General features: G+C 32.3%; 1 protein-coding gene across 2 annotated transcripts; it reads right to left on the bottom strand.

The window, feature by feature from the left end:
• Positions 1-16,695: 16,695 nt before the first annotated feature.
• LOC127716266 (ankyrin-1-like) lies at positions 16,696-25,123 on the bottom strand. Of its 2 annotated transcripts, XM_052222427.1 has the most exons (4): positions 25,053-25,123; positions 22,276-22,344; positions 21,198-21,248; positions 16,696-19,296 (listed from the first exon to the last, which is right to left on the bottom strand). In XM_052222427.1, the coding sequence occupies exons 1-4, from the start codon at positions 25,081-25,083 to the stop codon at positions 16,754-16,756; spliced, it is 2,694 nt and encodes an 897-aa protein (XP_052078387.1). In that variant the 5' UTR covers positions 25,084-25,123; the 3' UTR covers positions 16,696-16,753. The 2 variants fall into 2 exon arrangements, with proteins under 2 accessions (XP_052078387.1, XP_052078386.1); XM_052222426.1 differs by having other exon boundaries at positions 22,276-25,103.
• Between the last annotated feature and the right edge of the window lie 1,695 nt (positions 25,124-26,818).

The raw sequence follows: 26,818 nt of genomic DNA, 5'->3' as shown, positions 1-26,818 counted from the left end.
TCTCCTCAGTTCTAAATGACATCTGAATTGTTTGGTGTAGTCCTACATATGTAGCGTTAAGCAAACACGAATCTATAAGCATTGTCAGGGTATAGTGATCATAACATCGAGTGTTGAAAATGTTTTCCCTAGCTAAATGAATTTAGTATTTGAGCGAATTAGTTTTAATTCCATTTGCCACTACGAAATATGGTCAATGTAAAAGTTAAAACTTGATATTGATTACTGCTTATAAATAATCTACGTTATCTTTGAATATTATATTATTGAAATTTTTAAATAGTATTATATTAGTAATCAAAATATGATATTAACTCAATGTTATTTGTAATTCATATTTGACAAGAAAAAAAAAAAAAAAAAAAAAAAAAAAAAAACGACACCTTACGTTCTTAAATTTGTGAGCTATTTCTAAGATAAATATAGTGCTTCGTGTCAATCAAAGTGACAATGTTTTATTTTGTTCATTATTATCAATTTACTACTCATATTCATATGTCAGTCAATCTTCATTTTAACATGCATGTACATGTATCAATTAAGGGAAGCAACTGCTAAAAGAAGTTGACTGCCTATTTTGGCTTTGTTGACCTATTTGTTGATCGTGTCTTGCTGGTCTGTTTTACTTTTTTATAATTCCCTCTTTTATAGTCGTTTGCTTAAACACTAAAAAGTGTAAGAATTGTCATTTTAAGGAAATAACTCTTATAAGGAGTCAACAGACATTTCGTCTATACTGAGCTTGTTGTACATCTTGTCCTTCTGGTCATTTTTGCTATTAAAACTTTCTGTCGCTCTATTATAATTTCCCAGATAATAGGCAAATATGAACTAAATTGGTAAACTTTACAATTTAAGGGCAAAAGTCGTCGGACAGTTTTGATATAAATGGACACACGTAGATTTCAACATTCTGAACATTTTTTTCATGTCCGATTTCTTCTGTCTTTTGTGGTTTTCAAGATAATAGACAAACTAGCATGTTAGCTTTATGTTCTATTTTGAGCCCTGTTGGCCATGTTGTCTGGTAGACGGGATCATCGGACAGATTTATGAAACTATATACCCCAATAGTGATTTTGACCAGGTTTATAGCAATTGGTTCAGGTGTTTCAGGGAAGAATATTTTTGTAAAAGTTAACGGACGGCGTTAGACGACGGATTAGAATAGGTCAGGTCACTTGAACTTTTGGGTCAGGTGAACTAAAAAAGGAAGACGAGCAGTTTTGATATTATTAAAACTCCACAACTCAAATGCGAAATAATTACACAAACACGGACATTTTATATGAAAGTCATGACAAAACCAAATACAGCATACAACGTAAATGGTACACAGATTAGCACAATTGTAAGTTTTAAGCTTGAAAACGGTTATTTTGTAAACCCCATGGGCCACGTTGTCAACTTCTTGCAAGTCCCTTTACATTTAATACGCTTATAGGTAATATGTATTTTCTAACTTTGACATTCTGAGCTTTAGATAAAAAAAAAAATAACCTTAATGCAAAACTTTTAGTAATTAAATGTGATGCAATACCTAGATATGTTGTTTTAGTTTTCAGTAAAACTTTAGGCCACAAGCATCTATTAGTGTTGCCATTCCGCTATAAACAATAAAACATAAAAAAATGTCGCAAAATGTTAATAAATCAACTACGTTTTCTTACCTGATCGATGTTGATATAATTACACACAGGATGATGATATTTTAGATAATCAATTGCATTGTCAGTTTAAGAAACGAACAGCTGTTTTGTCGGATATTCTCTTCATTGTTATACTCTTTCATTTCATATCTGAATTGGTTGTTTCTGCATTCATCCAAGATGACACGTGACACATGATAGACTATTTGTAAAACTTCATTCAAAAATTTATGTCAAGGAGTACCATTGACTTGATTTGTATTTTATTGATTATGTAAACAAGTTTACTATTTTCTTCTCTAATAAATATTTCGAAAAGTGAATTAAGGATGTAGTCCTGTCAGGTTTAGGAATTTTTTTCAAATGTTCGAACTCCTTGGATTTTTTCCTATGATACAGGGTACAATATTTTGCCCCATAACTCCCTCTTTTCTTTTCATATAAGACTTGAATAGCTCATAAAAGGTCGTTTACCAAAATTTAAGCAGATTCTAGATTTCTATTCTTACGATTTGAGACCCAAATAATGCCAATGGTAAATATAAGGTAAAAGTCCAAGTCAGCCTTTTCCCTCCATTCTTTTTTAAATCAAATTTCTTGAAAAGGAGTTCCATAACCTATCAATATGTTTAGCTTATTTTGTTCCGACTAATGCTCTTCTGATTTATAGTACTAATTTAAAATTCTATATATTTTTTTTAAATTTGACCTGACTACATCCTTAAAATACAATAATCTGATATTTAATCGTAATGTAATAAGTATTCTGCTATGATTAGACATAGCAGTAGTAATTATAATGATAAAGATAATGATAATGAAGATAATGATAATAATAAAAACAATGAAAGTCTTTCTCGTCATCTGATTCGGATTTATGTCAACCTTTTTGCTTCTCATGTAGGCATTTCATTGAACGACAGATATAACTAACACATAGACAAATATGTATTTCAAACAACAACGCACGACAACATATTTGAAACGAGATTTGTCCAAAACACAATCTTAAATTTCAAACACAAACACTGACAGCGTTCTTAAATAAAAACAAAACTACGGATTATTGTAAGAAATGCCTGTGTCCAAAATTAAACAAAAGGTTTGTGGACGAAAGATTTGCCGATATCGCTAACACATCCAGTGCACGATGTAGTGACGATATCGCCGATATTGCCAACTTCGTTCATGATTTATACCTGCTCGCAACATTGTCTTACTTGTTGTCTACATCGTTGATATCGCCGACATCGTTCTTCTTGCTGTCTACATCGTCCCCTTTCCTGTCTACATCGTTGACATTGTCGACATCGTGATGTTGACAACATCGTGACGACGTTGTCTACATCGTCCCCCTTTTCTGTCGACATCGTTGACATCGCCGACATCGTGATGTTGACAACATCGTGACGACATCGTTTTTCTGGCTGTCTACATCGTTGACATCGCGATATCGCGATGTTAACAACATCGTGACGACATCGTCTACATCGTCCCCCTTTCCTGTCTACATCGTCCCTCTTTCCTGTCTACATCGTTGACATCGCCTATATCGTTTTTTTTTTTAATAAAGAAGTGTTTAGTTTATCAATTTCAATTTCAAATAATGTATTTATATTACGCCTGTGTCGATGTTCTTAATAGTAGAACTTATTTGGACAGTTTTTTAATGTTTGCAAATCTCTATCCTTCTCCTCCTCCTCAACATCTTTGCGATGTTGACATTATAGATTACGTTGTAATACAGTGTTTTGACATTGTCTTTTTCGCGATGTCGGCAATGCCAACCATGCAGAGACAAGATGATGAAAGGATATCGACAAAGTAGTACAACACAATGTCGACATCTTTGTATTCAAAATTAACAATGTAAACACGAGTGATGTGTTAGCGATATCGGCAATGTCAACGATGTAGACAAGAGTATGAAACGATATCAGCAACGTTGTACAACATCGTGACGACTTGTCTACTTTGCGATATCGTCAAAGTCAACGATGTAGACAAGAGTATGAAACGATATCGACAACGTTGTACAATATTGTGTCGACATTGTCTACTTCGCGATATCGTCAATGTCAACGATGTAGATTAGAGTATGAAACGATATCTACAACGTTGTACAATATTGTGTCGACATTGCCTACTTTGCGATGTCGACAATATCGGTATTACTTTGTACACTGGACATGAATGACAAAATGACACATTAGAGCCAAAACTCACCACCGCGTACCTGATTGAAATACTACGCAGCACAACCCAATTAAGTAAAATTAGAAAATTCGTCTAAGAATAGCAAATTTAGTCCATCAAAAACGAATTATAACAATTGAACTTGACAAAATAGATCACTACATATAAAAATAAGAGGACATGCTAGTATGTTTGCAATGACACATATATACATCAGCGATCCAGGTCGCCGTACGATCTTCAACATGGAGTAAAATCAAACAAATTATAGTAAGCTATAAAAGGACCCATAATGCTTAATGTGAACCAATTAGTAGAGATAATCAGCGGCCCGATGTATGCTTCAAATATAAAAAAAAGACTTTATGGCAGATAGCAACCAACAACAAACCATTGGAATACAAAGTCTTTTCTCGAATGTAGGAACATTACGAATGTGACCGGTTAATCATGTTTCACTCAATCCTTACCCTTAATTCAGACAGTGGTGTAACAAAACAACATACGACTTAACTGTAAAAATAAGTAGAAAAGGCTAAGTTACACTTATCAAATAGTTACGAAGAACATAGACACATAATACAAAGACAAAGACAACATACATAAAGTACCAAATGAAGAATAGAACTTTTAGTGAAAGCTAGCTCAAAGTGGAATTTTAGCTTATAATGACCAATGTGTAACAGTAGCTTATCGTCCTGAACATGCAAGAGAAATATTTGCCACTGGACGTTAAGCAATCAACAATCAGACCAATGTGGAGCTAAACAAAAAAAAAAAAACAATTAGTTGACCTCCAACAGATTTAGGTTAGGGACTATATATATTTATACGTTTAAATATATGTTGCATTGTCTTTTTTTTTACCTCTTCGTATTTATGTATGAACAAAGGAGTTGTAGTATATATAGTATTAAAAATAATTGACAGGGATTAACAAGATACGTGGTCATCCTTTCACTTTAAGCTACCAATCAGATACAAACAATCATATTTATATACATTGTAAAAAAGGAGATGTGGTATGATTGCCAATGAGACAACTATCCACCAAAGTTCAAATGAAGTGAATGCTAAATAACATTTAGTATGTTCTACCAATGCACATAAATATACATCTACATGTTTTATTGCCGAATAAAAAAAAATAGGAAAACGCATCTTACTATTTCAAATGCAATACAGTCAGTTAATTTTCAACAGCGCATGCAGTACTGAACGTTTGATTTTTCTTTCTGGAATCTTTTTATTTCTTGAGCCATCTCAGAATTAGAGTAAAATTGAACCTACTATTGCTTTCTTTTACACAATATGTCAGCATCTCTTAGTGAAGATTCATTTAAGTAGTTATAAGAAGATGTGGTATGAGTGCCAATGAGACAACTCTCTATCCAAGTCAAAATTTATAAAAGTAAACTAATATAGGTCAAAGTACGGTCTTCAACACGGAGCCTTGGCTCACACCGAACAGCTAGATATAAAGGGCCCCAAAAATTACTAGTGTAATAATAAAACGATAAACTTAAAAATCTGAAAACGCTCTATTCTACTTTCTTTTTAAAACAAGTTTCGGGTCCTCGGGTTTCGTCGTAATGATACACACCTTCAAAAATTTTAAGACCGATGTTTCGAATTCATTGGTTGGTAGAATAGTCATTCGAACAGAAAGTAGGACGTAGTGTTGTCAGATTCATGTAAGCAAAGCGTGGATGCAGGATATGAATTTTAATCAGATTGGTCGCTCCGTTTACGAACCGTGATGTTCCTTTATGTAGCCCTCCCCCAAAAGGGGGGAAGGGGGCATTGATTTGATTCTAATTTAAGGATGATTTAAAATAAATGTTCATTTTGTTGTGTCTTTTCGCTATCCGCGCTTATTGAAGCGATGTCATTTTCTAATCCATCTACCTGTTTTGCTTTTGTTTTATCGGTGGGTTACAGTTTCATCAACGTAAACTAAACACTTCTTTTTATACATATTGTTACATATTTTTTAGTTTACCACTAAATTTAATTAATCTTGTTTTATCAGAAGACCTAACGCTAACCCTAGGCCGTATGGAGTAAACCCTAACATTTTTTAATATAAACACATATTATTGTTTATAATCATGGAAATTTATGTAAATTTATCATGTCATATTGCTGCACGTACTGTATGTACCCATTGGTGGCTTTCGGCTGTTGTCTGCTCTATGGTCGGGTTGTTGTCTCTTTGACACATTCCCCATTTCCATTCTCAATTTTATATACTTCATTTTATTCCCTAGGTATTACACGTTTAGCTTAGATGGAGTGTCTCACTAAAAAAAAAGGAATTCTCTTCCGCTCCGCCCGAGATTATGACTTCTCCACAAAGGACGTCCGTTAAGTGTGTAGGTTGTATATATACTCAAACACTCAAACGAACGCCTATTCGGGAGAAATCGTACATAAAAATCAGCATAATTATATTCGAGAAGAGCATATATTTTCCCTAGCTTCATGATGCATAATTTCTGCTCGGCATATCTTGAATTTCAAGTGGCAGTCCGAATTTGCCACCGATCATTCCTGTTGTCAAACTGTTTACCTATTAGAATAAATGTTGAACTGTTTTCATCTCGAATAGTCTTTAAATATTTGCCACTGGACGTTTAGCAAATCGTTATCTACCAATTTATCCACTGTTGGTAATTGCTTTTTCATAAAAGGTTACATTAATTTTCAAATTTATCAAATGCATGAATTCAAAACGATTAAAATTATAATCTTCCCCAAATATTGAATAAAAAATAAATAAAACATACACGAAAGAAATGTTTGTTTACTATATTTAATTATGACCGCATCGGTCGAGTTTTTATAAGAAAGAAACATGTTCAACTTTATGTATGAAAATAGAGTTGAACCGTAAGTCATCATAAAGATAACGAAGAAACAACCTAACTGATAAATAAGTGTGATGCCGCGCATTTACTTGTAATTGGCGATAAGACGTCGTATTTAATGACGGCTGTCATTCGGTATATCGAAAAAAAATCATCGTGAAAGAATAACTAACGGTGGTCCAGCATTACGATCGAATCGTGAAAGATCTTGTATCGGAACGTGAATGCAATTACGTGTAATTCTACTTCAACATTTTTTAAAAAATCAGCTGTTGTGTTATTTTCAAATGGCGGAAGAAATAAGAAAAAAAAATGTCTGTCAAAATGATTTCCTTAATGATGCTGTGTACTAAGTTAAAGAAAAAATGCAGTACTTTTAAAGAAAACACAAATGGCGACACACAATCCTATGCGAATCATTAACAAAAATCACGTTTTATATTATCTATAATGGTTACATTCCAATATATCATGATATATTTGAAACTCAATCTTTATTGTGTCAGATAGTCCAGTAAATTAAATGTAAGTTATTCCTTGAACAAGTTCATATTATTTTTTGAAAAAAGTATATTTTTGTTGATTTTTAATCAAGATTGATCGTGAAAGACAAGGCGTGACCAGAGTCAATGATCAGAAAACAGCGTTTCAGTTACAAATTGATATGTATGTACTTGTAATTGGTTGAAGCATGTTATTACTTACTAAGAACGTAAACTAATGCTTTATTTTGTTTTGGTGATATATTTGTGATATATATATATATATATATATGTATATATATATACCCATATTTAGACCCGTTTTTTTAATTTAAAAGGCAATGCTACATGCAACTAGGCATCCAAGTTAATCAGACCTCCAGAAGCATAAATTGTCGAAAAGTACATATCTTTGTATATTATGTAAATAAGTAATGCATCCACAAATGATTGAGTCGAGAGGGGTCTGCTGGTCCTCCCCTGGAAATTTCTTATTGTGTACTTGTATGTTTGCGTAAGGGTTAGATCAAAGAAGTTACAATGTATATCAATATAATTTTACATACTGGTGCATTGAAGATGTTCTTTCCATTAACAATACAAACCTCTCTGATTGGGTCCCATTAATGGTCATGAATTAGAGATTACAGGCACCACATATACTGCTTCCTCTGTCTCATTTTTAGACATATAGTCCGAATTTAACTACAGCGAGCGGTCATCTCGAGATGATTTCAATTTTGAAATTATAAATTTTGCTCACCTTATCTGCGATTTACCAACTTCATCCGCGTACAAAGTATACATTTCTCAATTCGTATAATTTTAAGGAGCTTCCAGCTGCTACTTAAAATTTATAAAACGTTATCAGTGCCTGAACAAAAAATTAATGAGTCAGGATTTTGGGAAAGAACATCTCGACCTTTTTCTCAAAGAGTTCATTAGAAAGTACCAAGACCTAATAAAACTATATTCGGTGTCTACATAACAAATAATACAGAATGGTCTTGAATTATAGATTCAAGGTGCTGACTCTGTGTAGCATTTTATCTACTTTATAGTTTAACCTTTATTTGTCTTTGTACTAGTATATTCCATTTGATCGTTTGCCTCTAGATGTGGTTCGGTATACATGCATCCAGCTTTCAGGTTTTTGGCTTTTGGCTTTCCTTATGTGACTGGGCCCCACGTTCCAGATATGCGATTCGGACACCTGAGGTTTTTATAGTGTTGTTTTTTATTTTGTTTAATTTTATATATATTTGACTTTTTTTTCATATTTTATCGGCAGAATGTATATGTCATCATATAAGGAGCCCCTTACGTGCCAAGTAAATAGAAATATTTTCGTTTGCCGGAGATTCAATCTCGTATGCACGCCTTTTTAATCTCGTGCGAACGACATTTGAAAACTGTTGCGCACAGCGACTGTCAAACTGGTGCTCACGACTTTGAAACCAGTGCGTGCACGAGTTTCAAAGTTGTTGGTAACAGTTCTTGAAAGTCATGCGCATCAGTTTGAAAGTGATGAGCACGAGTTTGAAGGTCGTGTGCACGATTTTTCAAACTGGTGTGCACCAGATTAAATCTCCAGCAAACGAAAATATTTATAATTGCATGACACTTAAGGTCAAGTTACAGTAAATGGGCTATGTCACAGATTTTGCTAAAATTTTATTTATTGAACTATAACCATGATAACTGAAAATCGAAGAAAAAATGCATTGTCTAAAATATTACTGATTGAATTTTTTCAAAAAACGTGAGTATTTGTATATAAAAAACCTTCTTAAATTTGACTTAAAACATCAAATCACTAATTACTAATACATAGGTTTTTCTTAAAAAACTATGTGTTGTTGATACATAAATTTCCGTTTTAATAATGTAAAATAACTACAAAACGTTTTTGGTGGTGTGTTTGTTTGTTTTTATTGTGAATGCGTTTGAACGTAAAATAAAGTTGTTTTGTTTGTAAGTCTACACAGTTTGGACTGCTGGATCTTAGATATGGCCACGTTAACCAATTATGTCTGCATGTGTTGCTCAACCAAATTAGCAATATTACGGAACATTAAATAACTGTCATACATGTGGACGTATCATCTAGCTAGATAACCAAATTTAATTCACCATATACGTATGAAAAGTGACAAGTCAGGAATATGACAGTTGTTTTCCTGCTGATATTTTTAACAATGTTTTTTTTCCAAATTTTACAAAAATCAACAAGGATCTTCGTTTTATAGATATGACTGTGAATACACATTTATGGAAATCAGACGAGACAATCTTAACATTTCAAACGACATAAAAACTTATGCAGGTCGGTTAGACTAGTCGGTGTGGTATTATCAAATAATCAAATCCAATGGCATAGCACAATAATAGCCCTATTCACAAACACACGTAAAGCGGAATAAGTCATGCAAATCCATTTTTTTTGGTTATACAAATTATAAATATATGAATTATCATTTGTTTAAAGTAAGATTTGATCGTTTTCGTAATTCTTTTTGCAATAACGAATAAGCGACAACAGATCTTTCACGATCATCAAAATGCGGTACCTGATCTTTCACGATCCGAAATACCAAATATTTACAAATATTACCATTTTTTTAAAGTTTCTGATTAAACTGAATCAAAATAACTGTGAAGTATTTTTAACAGTAACATGAACGATAATTTTAAGAGAAAAGAAGTTTATGCTTTAAAAATTTGAAAAAAAATCATGTTTGTTTACATTTTTGTTTCTCTAAAATCGAAGAGCAATTTGCCTTTTGTAGTTTTGTAAAGAAAAATGGTGTACCTTTAAGCCCTGATTTTTCCCAGATTAAACCATTTTGACCGATAGTTTAATTTTTCAAATATTTTGCATTATGATTGATTAAATTACTGACGTTGCATGTGTCTTCTTGATAAAATTTCCTTCACGAAACTATATGAGATCAACTGCAATACTTGACCACATTTACTTATTTTTGCACCATAATTTATCTTGATATACCGAAAGACTCCTGTGTATCAGCTCCGGGCAAGATATAAAGTAAACATTCATCCCAGCTCCTTTGTTCAACCAGGGGTAATCTGAGCCGGATCACCCCTACCAGATCTCCCTAGCTTGAGTTTTTTTGTTCTGTGTGACAGCGATATTTTCCTCTTTGATTTATTTCGTGGAAATTCAAACTTAATCTAAAAGCAAGCGACTATTGTTCTCGAAATTGTTAGCTTACATGTATAAAAGTTAATCCATTTTAATCCTAGCATTGTCCATTTCTTGTTATCATATATATGTTTTTTAGTCTAGGTTAGTCTATGGAAAGGTATATACTATGAAATTTAGAGCGAGGGGCTTGCCCCGAGCTCTTAATTTCATAGTATATACCTTTTCATAGACTATCCAATTTAGCACATATTTACAACTCGAGTAATCTTTTAATTGGTCTATTGATAGTTTATTTTGGCTGACTACTTGTATCACAGGTGTTTGTAAAACGGAGCTCATTAACGAAGTTTTGTAAATCTACTCACTAGTATCATTGTAAAATATGTTATTTCAAAAGGCCCTTGACTCCAGAATGAAAATATTGTAGCTGCTGGTGTAAGTATGTATATTGATATAAAGCGGTGTTTTACTATACATGTTCTTCTTACATGGTAAGATGACCAAATAAATTGACCAAAAGCAGGCAATAATTAAATTGCAGTGGAAACTTTACATGTTTTGAAAACATTTTTTAAGTTCACAGTAAAACTAAAGCTATAATAAATTTGAAACATATAGATAGTTTGTCCCCATAGATATAGTCTAGCGGATAGGCATTAAAAAACAACTACCAATAGATCAGAGATTATAGGTTTTGTGTGTGTTTTTTTTTTTTTTTTTATTATTTCAAAGTAAAAACTAAAAGATTTAACAGAATATGTTTATATATATATATATATATAGGTGGCACATTATCTTCAGACATAATCACAGTTTTTCAATTCATGACATCGTCCTGAACATGCATGAAATATTTGCCACTGGAAATTAAGCAACCAATAATCAATAAATCAATCAATTCATGACGAAATAGATCACCTTCCTTAAGAAAGTTTAAAACATTATCACCAAGTTGCTTTTATTTCCCTTCACAAGGTTTCATAGTACACAATTTTTTGTGTACAAAGTAATTGCATGGATGATACATTATCATAATTTTAAGATATCGTTGTACTCTAATCAAGGTATAAAGAACCATATGTATTACCCTTCATTTAAATAAAAGAAATTTGCAATTGTCAAAAACATTTTTTAGATCGAAAGATTTTAATAGCAGGATATTTATAAATCAATGTGAAAACTAATTACAAACTATTTAATTTAATTTGGAACACAGCATTTTATTTCAAAATAGCCAGTGGCAATTTTTGTTTTAAATATCTTGATTACGATACAATGAAATCTTACCCATGTGGTCATTCATGCAATGTTACTTAGTACACGGGAAATGTATGTACTATGAAAATTAGAAGGCAAATATAAGCAATTTGATTGGACGAGAAGTTGTATGTATGTGCTAAATTGTATTATTTGTTCGAATCATTAAGTGACAAACTTCATTATTACATGTAGTTATAATTAAGTAAGATTACGTAATTCATATTAGATCGTTTCTATGTAAATGGTCAGTTGGATACCAGCGGTCAAGCTGTACGGACGCCGTGCATTTACAGTGACATTCATTTCAAATATGACTCATGATAGAATAAAGTTTAAGGTTTTCAAATGGTCAATTAAAAAAGCTAGAGGTAGAATTAAGAATTGGAGCCATAGAGTTATGGAAATGTTTAAAAATCATAATTTTGATAGCTATTGTAACTATGAAACTAATGTATTAAATAAGAATATTATTGTACAATTTGAAACAATAATGTTTGATAAATATAAAATAGATTGGAGTAATAGAGTATCTGCGTACGCACAAGGTAATAAATTAAGAACTTATAAGCTATTTAAATATGATTATTGTACTGAACCTTACTTAAAATGTAAAATGCCACTTCTTAAATTTAGGAGTTCTTTTGCTAAATTTAGATGTGGAGTTGCTCCCCTTAGAATAGAAACGGGTAGATATGAAAGAAAAAAATACACGAACGAACATGTTTTTATTGTAATAATAGTATTGAAGATGAACTACATGTTTTATTGAAATGTCCACTATATGAAGATCTTAGACATATATTGTTTTATGAAGTTACAAATTTCAATGTGGATTTTAACATTTTATCAGATAATAAAAAGTTAATCTTTTTATTCAATAATGATAAAGTTTTTGAAAGTGTTACCAGAACCTGCTATAGCATTTTAATTAGAAGAAATGGTTTTTTATATAATTGATTATGCTGTATTTTAATGATATTCATAAGCAAATATATATTATATATAATATGTACAATATCTAATTGTTTTTTAACAGTATTGCTTGTACAGTCTCTCATAAATCCTTTAAGATTGGCACATACTATATGAATTTAAAGTTTGTTGTTATACATGTATGTTTTATGTACCTGTATGAATATTTTATTGTGTAAATATATGTAATTGTATGTGGTGAGACTTAAATAAAATATTGAATCTGAAAAATATTGAATCTTCATTGTGTTTAGTATAAAACATTTATTGGCATTACCATTTGTTTTATATTTTTGGAATATTACCGTTGATCTATTATTGTAATTAATGTATTGCACTATTGGAGAAGTTATATATAAACCATCGTAAAGCTTAACTTAGTTTTGTTGACTTTAGACAGTGACTTTCCCCCAGAATTCTAAATATAACAGGAACGACGAAAAACCCTGTTATAAATGCATGCTTTCCTTTGTTCTGTAACAAATAGCGACAATGTTAAATTCCGTGACAATAAAACTTAGAAATATTTATATTTACACCCCAGTTCTATTGACATACTTCATAGTTTCTATTTCTGGAATAAGTGTAAATTTAATAGATCTATCATTTGTTACGAATAACAATGGATTTTGACCACAGGGTGTGACGAGCGGGGTTCTAGAAACCCCTGTTTCTACATCCCGAAAATATAGTCCATTGTTATTCATGATAATAAAAATTGTTTTTTTTTTGATAGCATGAACATAAAGAGATTACTAATAGTGTTCCCTACAAGTTGTTTCAAGACATATTAAAAAAAACATATTTCAGGAAATTCCAATAGCGAAAAAAATATTTAGCATCTTTTTTGAATAAAAAAATCATTTAAAAACTCCTTTGCTTTAAGCTACAATTTTAATCCCATATGGCAATGTCTTAATGAACATATATGTAAAGAACTTTTATTTGAATCATACATTTAAAAAAAACATAGTTTTCATATGGACTAAGTCTTGTTTGGATTGTTGAAGACTAATGATGGCACCGAGGGGCGGATCCAGCCATATTTAAAAGGGGGTGCCAACCCAGGATAAAAAAAGGGGGGGATGGGTTCTAGCCATATGTCCCCGTTCAAAAGCATTGATCGTAAAAAAAGGGGGTTCCAACCCCCGGAACACCCCCCTCCTTTTGGATTGCCCCCCAAAAGGGTTCTTGCATATGCAATTTGTATTTTCGTATGTTAAGCGTTTCTGGTCGTCGGGTTTCTATTCCAGACACACCTATCCCTCAGAATGTTCGAATATGAATGTTTGTTAATGTTGAGAAGAGGGTGGGGGGGGGGGGGGGGGGCTTTTTTTTTTTATAAAACCGTTACATGTAAAATACATTTATGATTACCTTCATTAAACTTGTAAGTTCTTTGGGTTATAAATATTGCGTTATCTTCAGTCTCTTCTGCCAAATCCAACGCCTGACTCAAAATGTCGTCCGTCTTATACCCGTCCATATTGACAACTGCATACAAGGAGCATGGTATACTTTTTTTTGTAATAAGAATGCACGATACGGCCAACCTTGACCTGCTGATCCATATTAGCACTTGGATATGACGGGAATATACAACACGGCAACTTTGACATTTGTATAATCTACTCACTTTTGAATGAAGATCGTCAAAGTAAGGTTACTAGTGGGGTTTCATTTAAAAAAAAATCTTATTAATCATGGTTTGATATTGTTAATAAAAATGATATCCGTTCTTTTTCATTTAATATTCAATGTAAACAAATATAGGGTTTATCATCGGATGTAAGTTAGTTATACACTTCGGGATACTGCTCCGTGTGCCTGGATAAGAAACCACATCGGCCTCCGTGTATAACTATTACGGAAAAGGCTAACTATCAACATTTATGTAGAAAAAATCTAGTCTTTGCTGGGAATCGAACTCAAGACCTTAAGCATATAAATCCAAGGTTCATACCCCTACACCAGGACGACTAGAAGTAAACTATCTGTTAATTTAACATATCCAAACAGTGTGTCCGGGGCTCATAAAGGGTATATGCTATATAGTAATACACTTTATACTAATATACTATATAGTAATATAAAAAGAATATTATTAAAATTATAATGATTGTGTGGCGTTCAAAACTAGGTTTTATGGAGCGTAAATGTTTTATATATATAATGTAGAACAGCTGGGATGTAAAATAGTTACCCCATTCGGACTTGGTGTGTCAGTGTAAGATCGCCTTCGGCCTCTGGCCATCGGAGTGATCGTACACTGACACATCGCGTCCTCATGGATAACTGTTACATAATTAGCATACATATATTTTGAACAGTTGTTAGCGGATTAAATTTTACGATTTAGTTCATTACTTAACTTTGATTTCTTGTCGTGTGTACCAACATGTAAATACATGTATGCCACCCCCATTATCCAAGGCTTCGTTATTCTTTAATAGAGGGACGAAAGATACCAGAGGGACAGTCAAACTCATAGATCGAAAACAAACTGACAACGCCATGGCCAAAAATAAAGACAAACAGACAAATAATAGTACAGATGACACAACATAGAAAACTGAAGACTAAGCAACACGAACCCCACCAAAAACTGGGGGTGATCTGGTTTAAACGTTATACCGACTGACTCAAAAATAGTTAAATGTAAAATTTTGTAAAATGGAATTAGTGTATACTGGTGGTACGAGTAATATGCTAAATCATTCAAGAGAAAAGATCGCTAGTTTTAGATTTTGTTAATACGCGGAGAACAAGAAGATTTTCATCTTCTCAATTTGAAGTTATAACAAATACCATAGCAGCTATCATGGTAGTATTGGAGATTACTTACCCATTCGTATTGTTGAAGAAAAGGGATGTTCAAAACTTATGTTAATAATAGCTCCAGAATTTTACATTCCATCTAGAAATACTCTAGAATAGAGAACTCATGTTTACAAAAATAAAATTTGATTTAAAGAGTTAAATTTGATTGACAGCTTATCTCTTACTTTTGATACAAAGACATCGAATGCTACAAAAAGTTTTTTAACAGTTACAGAACAGACTAGACTTTACAGTCAAATGTTATCGTTACTCGTGAAATGCCTGAACGCCATACTGGCATATATATTCCAGAACGGCTAAAATCTACAGTTTCAGAGTTTGAATTGGACGGTAGTATTGTGAACTCTGTACATGGCAATCAAAGAGTCATGAATTGTGCATCAGAAAAAAATGACTTTCAGGATTTGAATTGATTTAGTAATACCATTCATATTTGACTCAAACATTGTCAAACTATGCTTGGAAATACCCACTACTGTACAAAGTAACTTCACGCGCCTGTAAGTTAGTGAGACATTTCAAACATTCCACTACGAAAACAGCACAAATGAGTGTACAGAATGAACTTGTACAAGTAGTTGTAAAGCGATGGAATTCAACTATGTGAACAACGTAAAGTGCTTACGGTGTAATGCTTGATAGAACTATTACAAAGAAAGGTGACACACATATGCTTCTTAAAGATCATGATTGGGATTATTTGACTAAAATTTCAGCAGTATTGAAACAGATGAGGATAGTGCTCTTGCACATAAGATAAAAACTATTTCTGAAAAAAATATTACTCGCTTTTAGCTGTATCGTATTAAAACCGCATCAACATAGCATTAACTGCTTCCTTGCTACAAAAAGTCATTAAACATGAAGGAACATGCTGTGCCAGATGCAAAACCGCTAGTGCGTCCGAAACTGCTTTCTGGATTGACCATATCGTCACACCAGCTTATGTTCTTGCTACAATTTTTGGAGGTCGGTGGTCAGAGACCGTTGATTATATTCAAACACGTTAAATTGGTATTAACTCCATCGCTGGGCCATTGTATTTAGAAGTAGGGAGACACTTGCATCTCCTTATTATATATACATGTATAGACGGCATTTTGGCTCGATATCATTTTAACAAATTGTCATGGGAATGGTAATTGTGAAGATGCATGGATGATCTGACAGCATATTAACCAACAATCAATTAATCAATAAATCAATAAATTGATATATCTTGCTTACATTCAAGTGATCAATTAATTAGTCTAACGTTCAATACTGCAAACAAATTTTATTTCTTTTTTTATTATCATTGCTAGGGATATATTGTCAAAGCGCACCTTTATTCAACAAAAGTTCTCTCACATCAGTAAATCCTCCAGCAATAACTACGTTTAAAGGAGTCTTTTTATCGTTGTCACAATCATTAACATTAGCACCACTGTTTATTAAAAACTTTACTATTTCGGTATTTCCATTTTCACATGCTACTAACAATGGAGTGGTACCGTTACAATCCGGTGTAGAAATGTTAGCTCCTATATGTATAAGAAATTTAGCAATATCGACATGACCCTCCCTGCATGCGGCAAACAAGGCTGAACCTCCCCATTTATTGCAATCGGAAGTGCGGGCATTATGTTCATGCAACAACTGAACTATGCTTATAAACCCTCTCCTACAAGCTGCATAAAATGGGCTGCGCCTTTTATTATCCGTTATATTTATATTGGCTCCGCTATCAATAAGAAAACTGGCAATTTCTGTTCGGCCTTTCTCAGCGGCGATAAATAATGGCGTCATACCTTCCTCGTCGCAATGATTTATATTAGCATTGTTCTGAACTAATAATTTAACTATTTTAGCATGTCCTTCGGCAGAAGCAATAAATAATGGCGACCGTTTACTCCAATCACACTGTGAAATATCGGCATGATTCTCTAGAAGGAATTGAACTACTGTATGGTGTCCTCCCATGCATGCAATAAACAAAGGGGATCTGCCTTCATTGTCAAATTTAGAAATATATTCACTGAAATGCGATGAAAATAAGTATTTCAAAACATCGGTTCTACCATTCATAGATGCCAGAAAAACTGGGGTTTGTCCTAGATTATTGCACTTCGAAAAATCTTGTACTTCCCGTAATAACGTTTGAACAGTCCACAAGTGACCTTCAGATGAGGCTATCAGTAATGGTGAATCTCCATTTACGTTGCATAGATTCAGATCAGCGGACTTCTGTATAAGGACCTGGACTATTTTATGGTATCCTTCTCTGGATGCTACAAATAATGGAGACTGTCCAATTTGATCGTACAACGAATGGTTGGCATTATTTCGCAGCAATACATCAACTACATCGTCGTTTCCGCAAAAACACGCAACAAATAACGCGGTTCTTCCGAATTTGTCAATTTCATTTATATTGCAACCAGAATCCAATAACATTTGAATAATGTCAGCGTATCCTTCCCATGCAGATTCTATTAATGGTTTTCGCATTTTGTGTGACGAAAAATGATGTTGATTTTTAAAATCAATATAATCTTCATAATCTTCCTTATTTTCAAATGAAACATTTTTCGTTAGAGTTTCACTGTAAGCATTAAAATGTTTTAAAAGTTCACTAACTTTCTGTTTTCTGTTTTGACAATACAAACAAAATTTATCCCGGTATGATTTATGCCGAAGTTGACTGTTATGAAATGCACTGTATGTAACCCCTTGTTCTAAATCTGCCATTAATCTGTCGAAATATCTTTTTTCGGTATTCTCATCATCTATTATAATAACAGAATCTTGATTTCTGTCTGTAATACTCGATTTAAAACAAAATCTCTCGGCAATATATGAGCTTCGGCCGAATTTGATAAAATTATGTAGAAAAGCCTGGCCACATACCAAAACTGCGGTACGGTACACTTTAGAGTGAATAAAATGATAATAATTCTCTGTTTTGGCCAAGTACATACCTTCAAGGTTCTTTAATTGTTCTCTTATTTTATTTTTAACTGGTTCTTTTTGAGATCCTAAATTGAATTCCATGCAAATATTTTCAAAAATCTTTCTTTCGGTGTCAAAATCGTAACCATCAGTAAGTAAGTCTTCTACGAAGTTGTTATTTAATATCGCGCATAAGGTTATAATACAGAATTTCAGATGATTGGTCTCTTTCAAGGCTAACAGATCTTGCTTAATGAAATCATTAAGGTTACTAAATAACCTGATAATATGTTCTGCTGTTCTTCCTTCAGCTATTTTACATAATAATGGAAAATACGCTTCGTCCGAATTAAGTTTTTTTGTAAGTTTTGATTCTGATTCCGGGGAAATATAATTCCTAATCATTGCAAGCTTTTCTTGGTCATTCAAAGGCCAATTGGAAATGTCGCAGGCATATTTTTTAATAGGATTAAGGCGATGGAACATACTATCATTATAAAAATCTACACCAGTAGCAAACAGAAATTTAACATTGCCGTCTGGTTCCTTCTCAGTTTTACATCGTGAATCAGTATTCAATAACATTAAAACTTTATCTATTTCAGCAGACCACTCATCCACAGCCTGCGCGTTAATCATGTCTTTTCCCAATAGATCATCTATAATGAATATTTGGTTTCTTTTCTGATCATTAAATGCAAGTATATCGGATGGAGATTTCACTGTTGGCATTATTTGATAAGACATTTCAGCTTGGATACTGAGTGCTAGATGGCGGATAATTGACGATTTACCATTCCCGGAACGACCAACTACTAGAACGCATTTATCTTTCCTGAGTCGTTCTTCAACGTTTTTACTTGCTTCTGTTTCAATAAACTTTTCTTCGTCTTTTCTCCAGTTGTCGATGTGTTGATCATGTTTTTCTGAATTGTACATATTAGAACATTTTCGATTGAGTCATTTATACTTTCTGTTATGCATGTTTAAGACGAACAATTTTGCAAATTAAACTTATAATTATAGACACGTTTCAATAAAGTAATGTTGATACCAATGAACATAGGATAATGTATGTTATATGGTGTATGCAGTTAGAATATGAGTAATAAAATGTATAAATTCAGGAATGCTTTCAAATGAATTGTAATTTCTATGGACGACACAGTCGTCTTTTTTTTTAAAGTGGTCCTGTAAATATATATTGTCATACTCCTTTTTATAAATGTCGAAGAAGGTATATCAAATCTAAATCGTATAATATTTTAATGATGTGATGGATGTATATGAAACATGTATATGAAACATGTACATTTGTATATGAAACAACGATTTAATCAATATACGGAACTTATCGTATTTTAAAACACTTATGTTTTATTAATACTGACAGTTATTGATGGACATTTCTCGATTATATAAAGTGGTCACGTCATACGACATGACAGGAACAACACTGTATGCCACTGAATTGGTGTTAATATGTATTTGTGAAAAGTAAGTTTATTTATTTGTCTGTAATTCTATACAACATGACATTGAACAAATAAAAAGTCTAAAATCACTGATCTGGCCAGACAAGAAACAATGCCGCTCAGATAAACAAAGGTGTCAAACATAAAGCAAGATCAATTACTGGGAAAGACGATAAGCTATTGAAACTATGACAAGATTCTAACTCATTTCAATTATATGATTATGAACGTTGTATAAGTGAAAGCTAAAATAACTGGGAGATGCAGATACTGAATTCGATGAGGTAAAGAAAGGGGATAATTCGGAGAGTTCAAACACTTGTTATACCTTAACCGGAAACGTGCCTATTAATAACAATAACAAGGGAAGTTAGACAGTAGACACGTACCACACCAATAGTCTTGTAAAAATTAAAGAGGGAAAAAGTGTAAAATTTACAGATGATTTGATAAAAAAGGCACCACAGAAATCTATCAAAACTGGTAAAAATCCATGCTATTTGTCACATGATAAGAAGGTTTTTTTTTTTCAACCGTACAGAATTTGACTACAGTGACAAATGAAAAAAAAAAAATAGAAGGACATGAGAACTTAGACGAATTTGAAAATTCCATGATTTCCATTAAACGAATAATTTATGTTTGCCATTCCGAGATTGGAGAAATAAAATCGTAGAAATTCGTGACACAGACAGGTATGCCGAGAAATATCAGTTTTGTCAGTGGTGTTTTAAACAGTTAAAAATAATTACTAGTAACTGTGTGTGAAGTTTGAATAAAACGTATCATAATGAAGTTATCGTTAAATATGTTAACGTGTATTCTTATTTCAGTGACACATTTCAGGAATGAGTCCCATTCATAGTTTGTCTGTATGAATATTTGAATAAACAGATGTTTGTGTCGATTACTACATTTGCATTCGATGAGAACTTTAATAATAGATAAACTATGTTTTTTTTGTTAAATTAACTTGTTAAAGTGATGAAAAATAGTTTAGTACATGAATTTGACATTATGACAGTAACATTAACTTGAAATCCTATATACATGATATACAGCAAATGAACAGTAATTTGATATTGTTACTTATTCTATATCATGTTTATATCTGATACTGTGAATACATTTATTTTCGTGCAAATTTTCTATAGGCTTGTATGCAGAATGTGGCAAAACCATGAAATCAAAAATCAACGAAAATTCAATTTTTCATCAATCCACGAACATTGGTATTCCACGAATAATAATGAATCCACAGTCTTTTGTGTACAATGTTTTATAATATTTATCAATGTCCGTTTTGGTCATGACGATTTTAATTTTTGTTATTTTGTGAATGTAGAATATACCTTTTAATTCAGGAGGTAAAAGGTCCTCAGTGTGTTGTCTTTGCATATATTCTGTTGACAAAAAATCAGAAAAATATTCAATTGTACTTTAAAATTGACACTTTGTTTAACATATTGAAAAAAAAAAAACGTCTATCTTTACAATCATTTATATAGAAAACAAATTATTCCAATACATACCTGACACATATCCAGTCACGATATTTTGATACAACAGTTTTTTGTATGAAAGTTGAAATTATCTGATTCTGCTAAAAATTAAGGTTGTGCAACTTCCGAATTGTATCAAATATAAACATAAGAAGACGTGGTATGATTGCCAATGAGACAACTCTCCACCGAAAGCAAATGACAAAGAAGTTAACAACTATAGCTCACCGTATAGCCTTCAACAATGAGCAAAACCCATACCGCATAGTCAGCTATAAAAGGCCCCGAAGATAACTTTAAAACAATTCAACGAGAAACGTTACAGCCTGAATTATGTACAAAACAATGAACAAAAAACGAATTTGATATAAAACAACAAACGACAACAACTAAATTACAGGATCCTGACTTGAAACAGGCACATACAGAATGTGGCAAGGTTATTAGTAAACATGTTGGCGGGCACCCCCTAACCCTGTATTTTTTTCAATTTATCATTTTTATACGCGTTGAAATGTTTTCGCTTTAATATCCATCCGATTACGGGTTGTTCTATTAGGTATGTCATATTTGGTATAAAGAAGCAATAAAAAAGTGCACTATACCATTGTTTTGAAGTTATACAGACTTAAACAGCAATGAAATGAAAACAAATAAACAGCAATATATTTTGAACCACGATACACCGCGATATTTAAGAAAAAAAACCCGTACCAATATTATATTTTCATATTTATTCTCATTTGTTGGATGTATTTATACTGAATGTATATTGAACAATACATAAGTGTCTTTAAGTCAACGAAAAGCAACAATGATTAAATAACCTTCATTCCTTCATAAAAAATAATACTACCATAATGATAATAAGATATGCATGCACTTGTTATATAACAATAAAACGTATAATCATATATCAATAACATACCCTTTATATATATCTGGATGCCGTCTTCAACTTGGTCTTTGATGATTTTATTCATCCTTACGAACTTTCCTAAAAAGTTTTAAATTGATGTTTCAAACTAAACAGATGTGTCTTACTTTTTAAATTGAATATGATAGGACGCAGACAAATAAAATCGGGTCGGCTGAAAAAACGTTAATAATTGTGAGCATGATCAATTGGTTAAACAAACAACCTGGTCTGTCTGGAGCATGTTTTGTTCCTTGTTAATATTGTTGTTTGTCTTTGTGTGTACGTCTATTTTACCACATGAGTCGGTTGTTGGTTGCCGGGCTTATGGAGTGTTTTCTGATACATCAATTTTGTGTTTTACATATAACTAATTAGCATTTTCCAATAACACTTGACTTCTTTGCGTAATTCAAATATTGATTGATGGAATGATTGTTTGTGTATAACGTCACCTGTCGGCACTATTGGTTATATACCGTTAGTTTTTATTCGCAGAAAAAAAACAGGAGCGCCCAGAGAGAACCACCATCCTCCGTCAGGAAAACTGACAATTAAGACTTGTAAGAATAAAGTCGAACGCACCTACCAAGTGCTAGGTTCGAACGCACAACGTCAGTTTTAAAATACAAATAAAACAGTAGATGAATACTTAGTCCACTCAAGCACCGAGTCCCCGTGAACTGTTTTTGCCCTTACTCATGGAGGTGTTATTATAAAATGCAATCACATTAGCGTTCACTTCTTAAAAATTCGTCAGTTCATATACTAGTACATACTCAGTATACAAGTTAGCTTCTGTATAAATAAATAATATGATATAAAATCTCAATGTAATGATTGTTGGTATCGTAAAAACGTTTGAATTTTTTTCTCATTGTCTGTAAATAATTTGCAACTGACATCCTTGTCTTGCACCAAAAGATTTATTTCCTGTTATACGGGAATTAGTGGTTGTAATAAGCTTTGCTACGCACCATATCAATTGCGCTTACTATCAATTTGCAGTTTCAATTAATTAATTCTTGAAGTAAAAATTAAAGTTATCAATAATATCAAACGTGACTTTTATAAATAATTCGAATGCAATTATTTTGTATACACGGTTCTGATTGGATGACAATCAGAGTAAAATACTCTATCTCGCTGTTGGTGACCTAACTTGAAATCTTTTTTTTATCAAGTTATATAACATTTTGAGACGTACAAGAAGGCAGAAAAGCTTGGTGTGTTAGTGTGATACAGGAAGAATACATATGAACTAACCTAGTTTCGCGGAAATTTCGTTAAATGAGAATTTTACACCGAAATTATGACTTAAATTAAATGATTTGTTTATTTTGCTTTAGAATAGAGATAAATGTATCGTATTTAACGCTTTTCGGACGTCCATTGGTAGATTTACTTTCTTAAATATCCATTTACCTGTATTTGCTACGCGTCGCCAGGTAAACTCAATTTGCGAAAGTAAAAATGCAAAAGGACGTCCGCAAATCTTTAAATATAATACAGTTACCTCTTACATATTTAATGAATAAAATATAAAAATTCAAATAGTCTAATACAAATCTATTGAGAACCTAATCAAACTCGATTCTTATAGCCATTTGCGTAATTTGCGTCTTCTCTGGTGTGTATAGCGACGCTCATGCATGTCATGGTAAATAAAAAAAAAATCGGATATAAGTCGCTTTTGGTAATGTCAAATTCAGAGGAGAAAAAGGAAATTGTGGCTTAAATAATTGGAACATATCCATGATTATTTTTTTTTCGGACATTCTATAAGTGTGAAATTATTAATAAGGGCGTCTGTACAAAATTCGAAAGCATGACTTCTTGTAAGGAATACAAAACCTGAACTATGAAATCAACTGGGATATATAGACTCAACATGCAGGCCCTGTGGACATTTACTAAATAGAGTCTTCTCTTTTTATCCAAATCAGTGAACTAAAGAAGTTTTATATATGTGGACAACAGAAATAAGTCCATGCAAACATTAATCAAACTATATCGAAGAACATAGTTCTTTGGTGGTTCTGAAAATACAAAATCTGGCTATAAAATATCATTCCATGTCACTGTTTAAGGTCGACTTCAGTAAATCCAAATATATGTTATCTTGCACAGCCAACTATGAATGCAGAGTCCATATTCCTCCACCAACAATACTATGTCACTGATTTTAGTTATAGAAGAAGCAAATAAATTAATACTTTTTAGCGTCAAGACATAATTGACTGATACGACATGACGTACTGGTGTCTAAACTCAAAGGACACATATTTGTGGTGTCATATATCCTAAAATAGAGAATATAAAATCGTCTGATCTGTGAATTTATTTATTGTGTTCTATCCTGACATTTTGATGAGTCTGGATTCTCAGGCGCTTGATGCACACATAACCATGGACGGATACTCATTTAACAAAATTTATCTTTTTTAAGTTTATGTTTTTTTCTTTATTAGTATTTTCAAATTGAGTTCAAAGTTATCAAATTCGGATAACTAATAATGCTTAGTATGAAGTTCCATTTCATGTTGTAAATTGGTTAATAAAACAGACTTTTGGAAATGCAATAGATTCAAATAACATGAATAAGTATTCGACGAGGGTTGTCGTTAACTATTCAAAATTATATTTCGCCTAGATAAAGAGTTTGATATGGAGTAAAAATTAAGTCGATCAAATGTCAACATGTATATATGTAAACCTCAGCCAATATGACTTTTTTTTTCAATTGAAACAGATGGCCATTTAGATAATGAAATAAAATGAAAACTTACTACAATAACCAACGATTTGAACGCAAAACATCAAAATTATAGTCACGACTATTGTAACTGAAATAAAAAAAAATTACATGTTATTAACATGAAAAAAAATATTAAATGTATTTAGAAATTGGTTTTTGACATTTCTTTACAATATTTTCTGTGTTTTTATGGTTAAAAACAAAGCATAGGGACCACTCATATAATATAATTGTAAATTCATTCAATTTGTCCATGGATATTTTTAACCTTACAATTTATCCATTTTTGGTTACATAATTATGACGTGGATCAGTACTTATACATCTCGCCATTGTGTTATTGTGCTATGGTAAATTTTCAGTTCTTGTGTTTCATGTTTGCTTATGTACTTTGTCTATTTGCAATTTTGGGTTTCTTTGTTGAAATAGATATGTGTTTTTATAGTGATTAAAATTATATTACAATGTTGACTGCTGTAGCGCAAGTTTTGACGTTTCACCTATTATATCTGTTTGTTTTGCTCACACATTGTTGTCAATATAATGGAATTCTATGCGACTGTCATAAAAGTGAGAGGTTTAGCTAGCTATAAAATCAGGTTTAATCCACCATTTTCTACATAAGGAAATGCCTGTACCAAGTCATGAATATGACAGTTGTTTTCCATTCGTCAGATGTGTTTGAGCTTTTGATATTGCCATTTTATAAAGAACTTTCCGTTTTAACCCCTTGGAGTTCGGTATTTTTGTTATTTTACTTTTTCATTAGTAATAAAGGAACTGTTTCAGTGAATCTGAGGGTGAAAGTAAATCCATTTATACGAAGAACAAGAGGTGCAATTTTTTTTATATTTGTTTCATTTGTTTAATTTTTTTCATTGATATTATAAAGAATGAAAACGGGGAATGTTTCAAAGGGACAACAACCCGACAAAAGAGTAGAAAACAGCTTAAAGCCAACAATGGGTGGCCAACGTAACGAGAATATCCCTCACCAAGAGGCAGGCGTAAATTGGCCCCTCAACACTAATGTATACTAGTTCAGCGAAATGAACGCCACTATTAATAAATGGTCATTAAAATAAGTTTCCAAGTAAAGATCTATACTGGCAAGATAGACAAAATGTATTATTTCATTTGAACTCATTACTACATAAACGTAATTTGAAATTAATCAAGAATAATTTACAGATAACTGCATTGTATTTGAAGCTTTGCGGACATCCATTGGTAGTTTTACTATCGCAAATTGAGTTTACCTGGCGAGGCATAGCGGAGACAGGTAAATGGATATTTCCGACCGTAAAGCTACCGGTTATTATTGGAGAAAATACATGACAACACATTCCGGAATTCAAAATGTCGGATTCCTTAGTTACAGACAGGGAGATAGAGAATTTTACGCGTACCGTCATCCAATCAGAACCATTGATAAAAATAATTGCATTAGAATTTTCATTTTTAATATCCTAAACCACTGATAACGCTTTGATCAATTATTAATCAGACACATTCTAGACAAATATATTAATCATTTTAATTGATTGATAAGTGTTGCTTGCTGAACGTGGCAAATATTTAGAACGGGATTATTGAAACAATTAATACAGTAGATAGGTTCTGCAATGAACATTGACATGACACAAGAACAGGATTTTTGGAATGCCACTACAAAATAAGGATGTGTTTCTTAGAGGCAGAAAGGTAGCCTTCTAATAGAGCTTCAATGGATCCCTCAGATAGGTGTTACAAGAGTTTGTTTTGATCGTACATTGATATGCAATAAGTATTGGTCCC

This window comes from Mytilus californianus, unplaced genomic scaffold (assembly GCF_021869535.1).
Source record: "Mytilus californianus isolate M0D057914Y unplaced genomic scaffold, xbMytCali1.0.p SCAF_9, whole genome shotgun sequence".
Classification (NCBI taxonomy): Eukaryota; Metazoa; Mollusca; class Bivalvia; order Mytilida; family Mytilidae; genus Mytilus; species Mytilus californianus.
The sequence above is the reverse complement of the archived record's forward strand: the minus strand, read 5'-3'. Positions and strand labels throughout refer to the sequence as shown.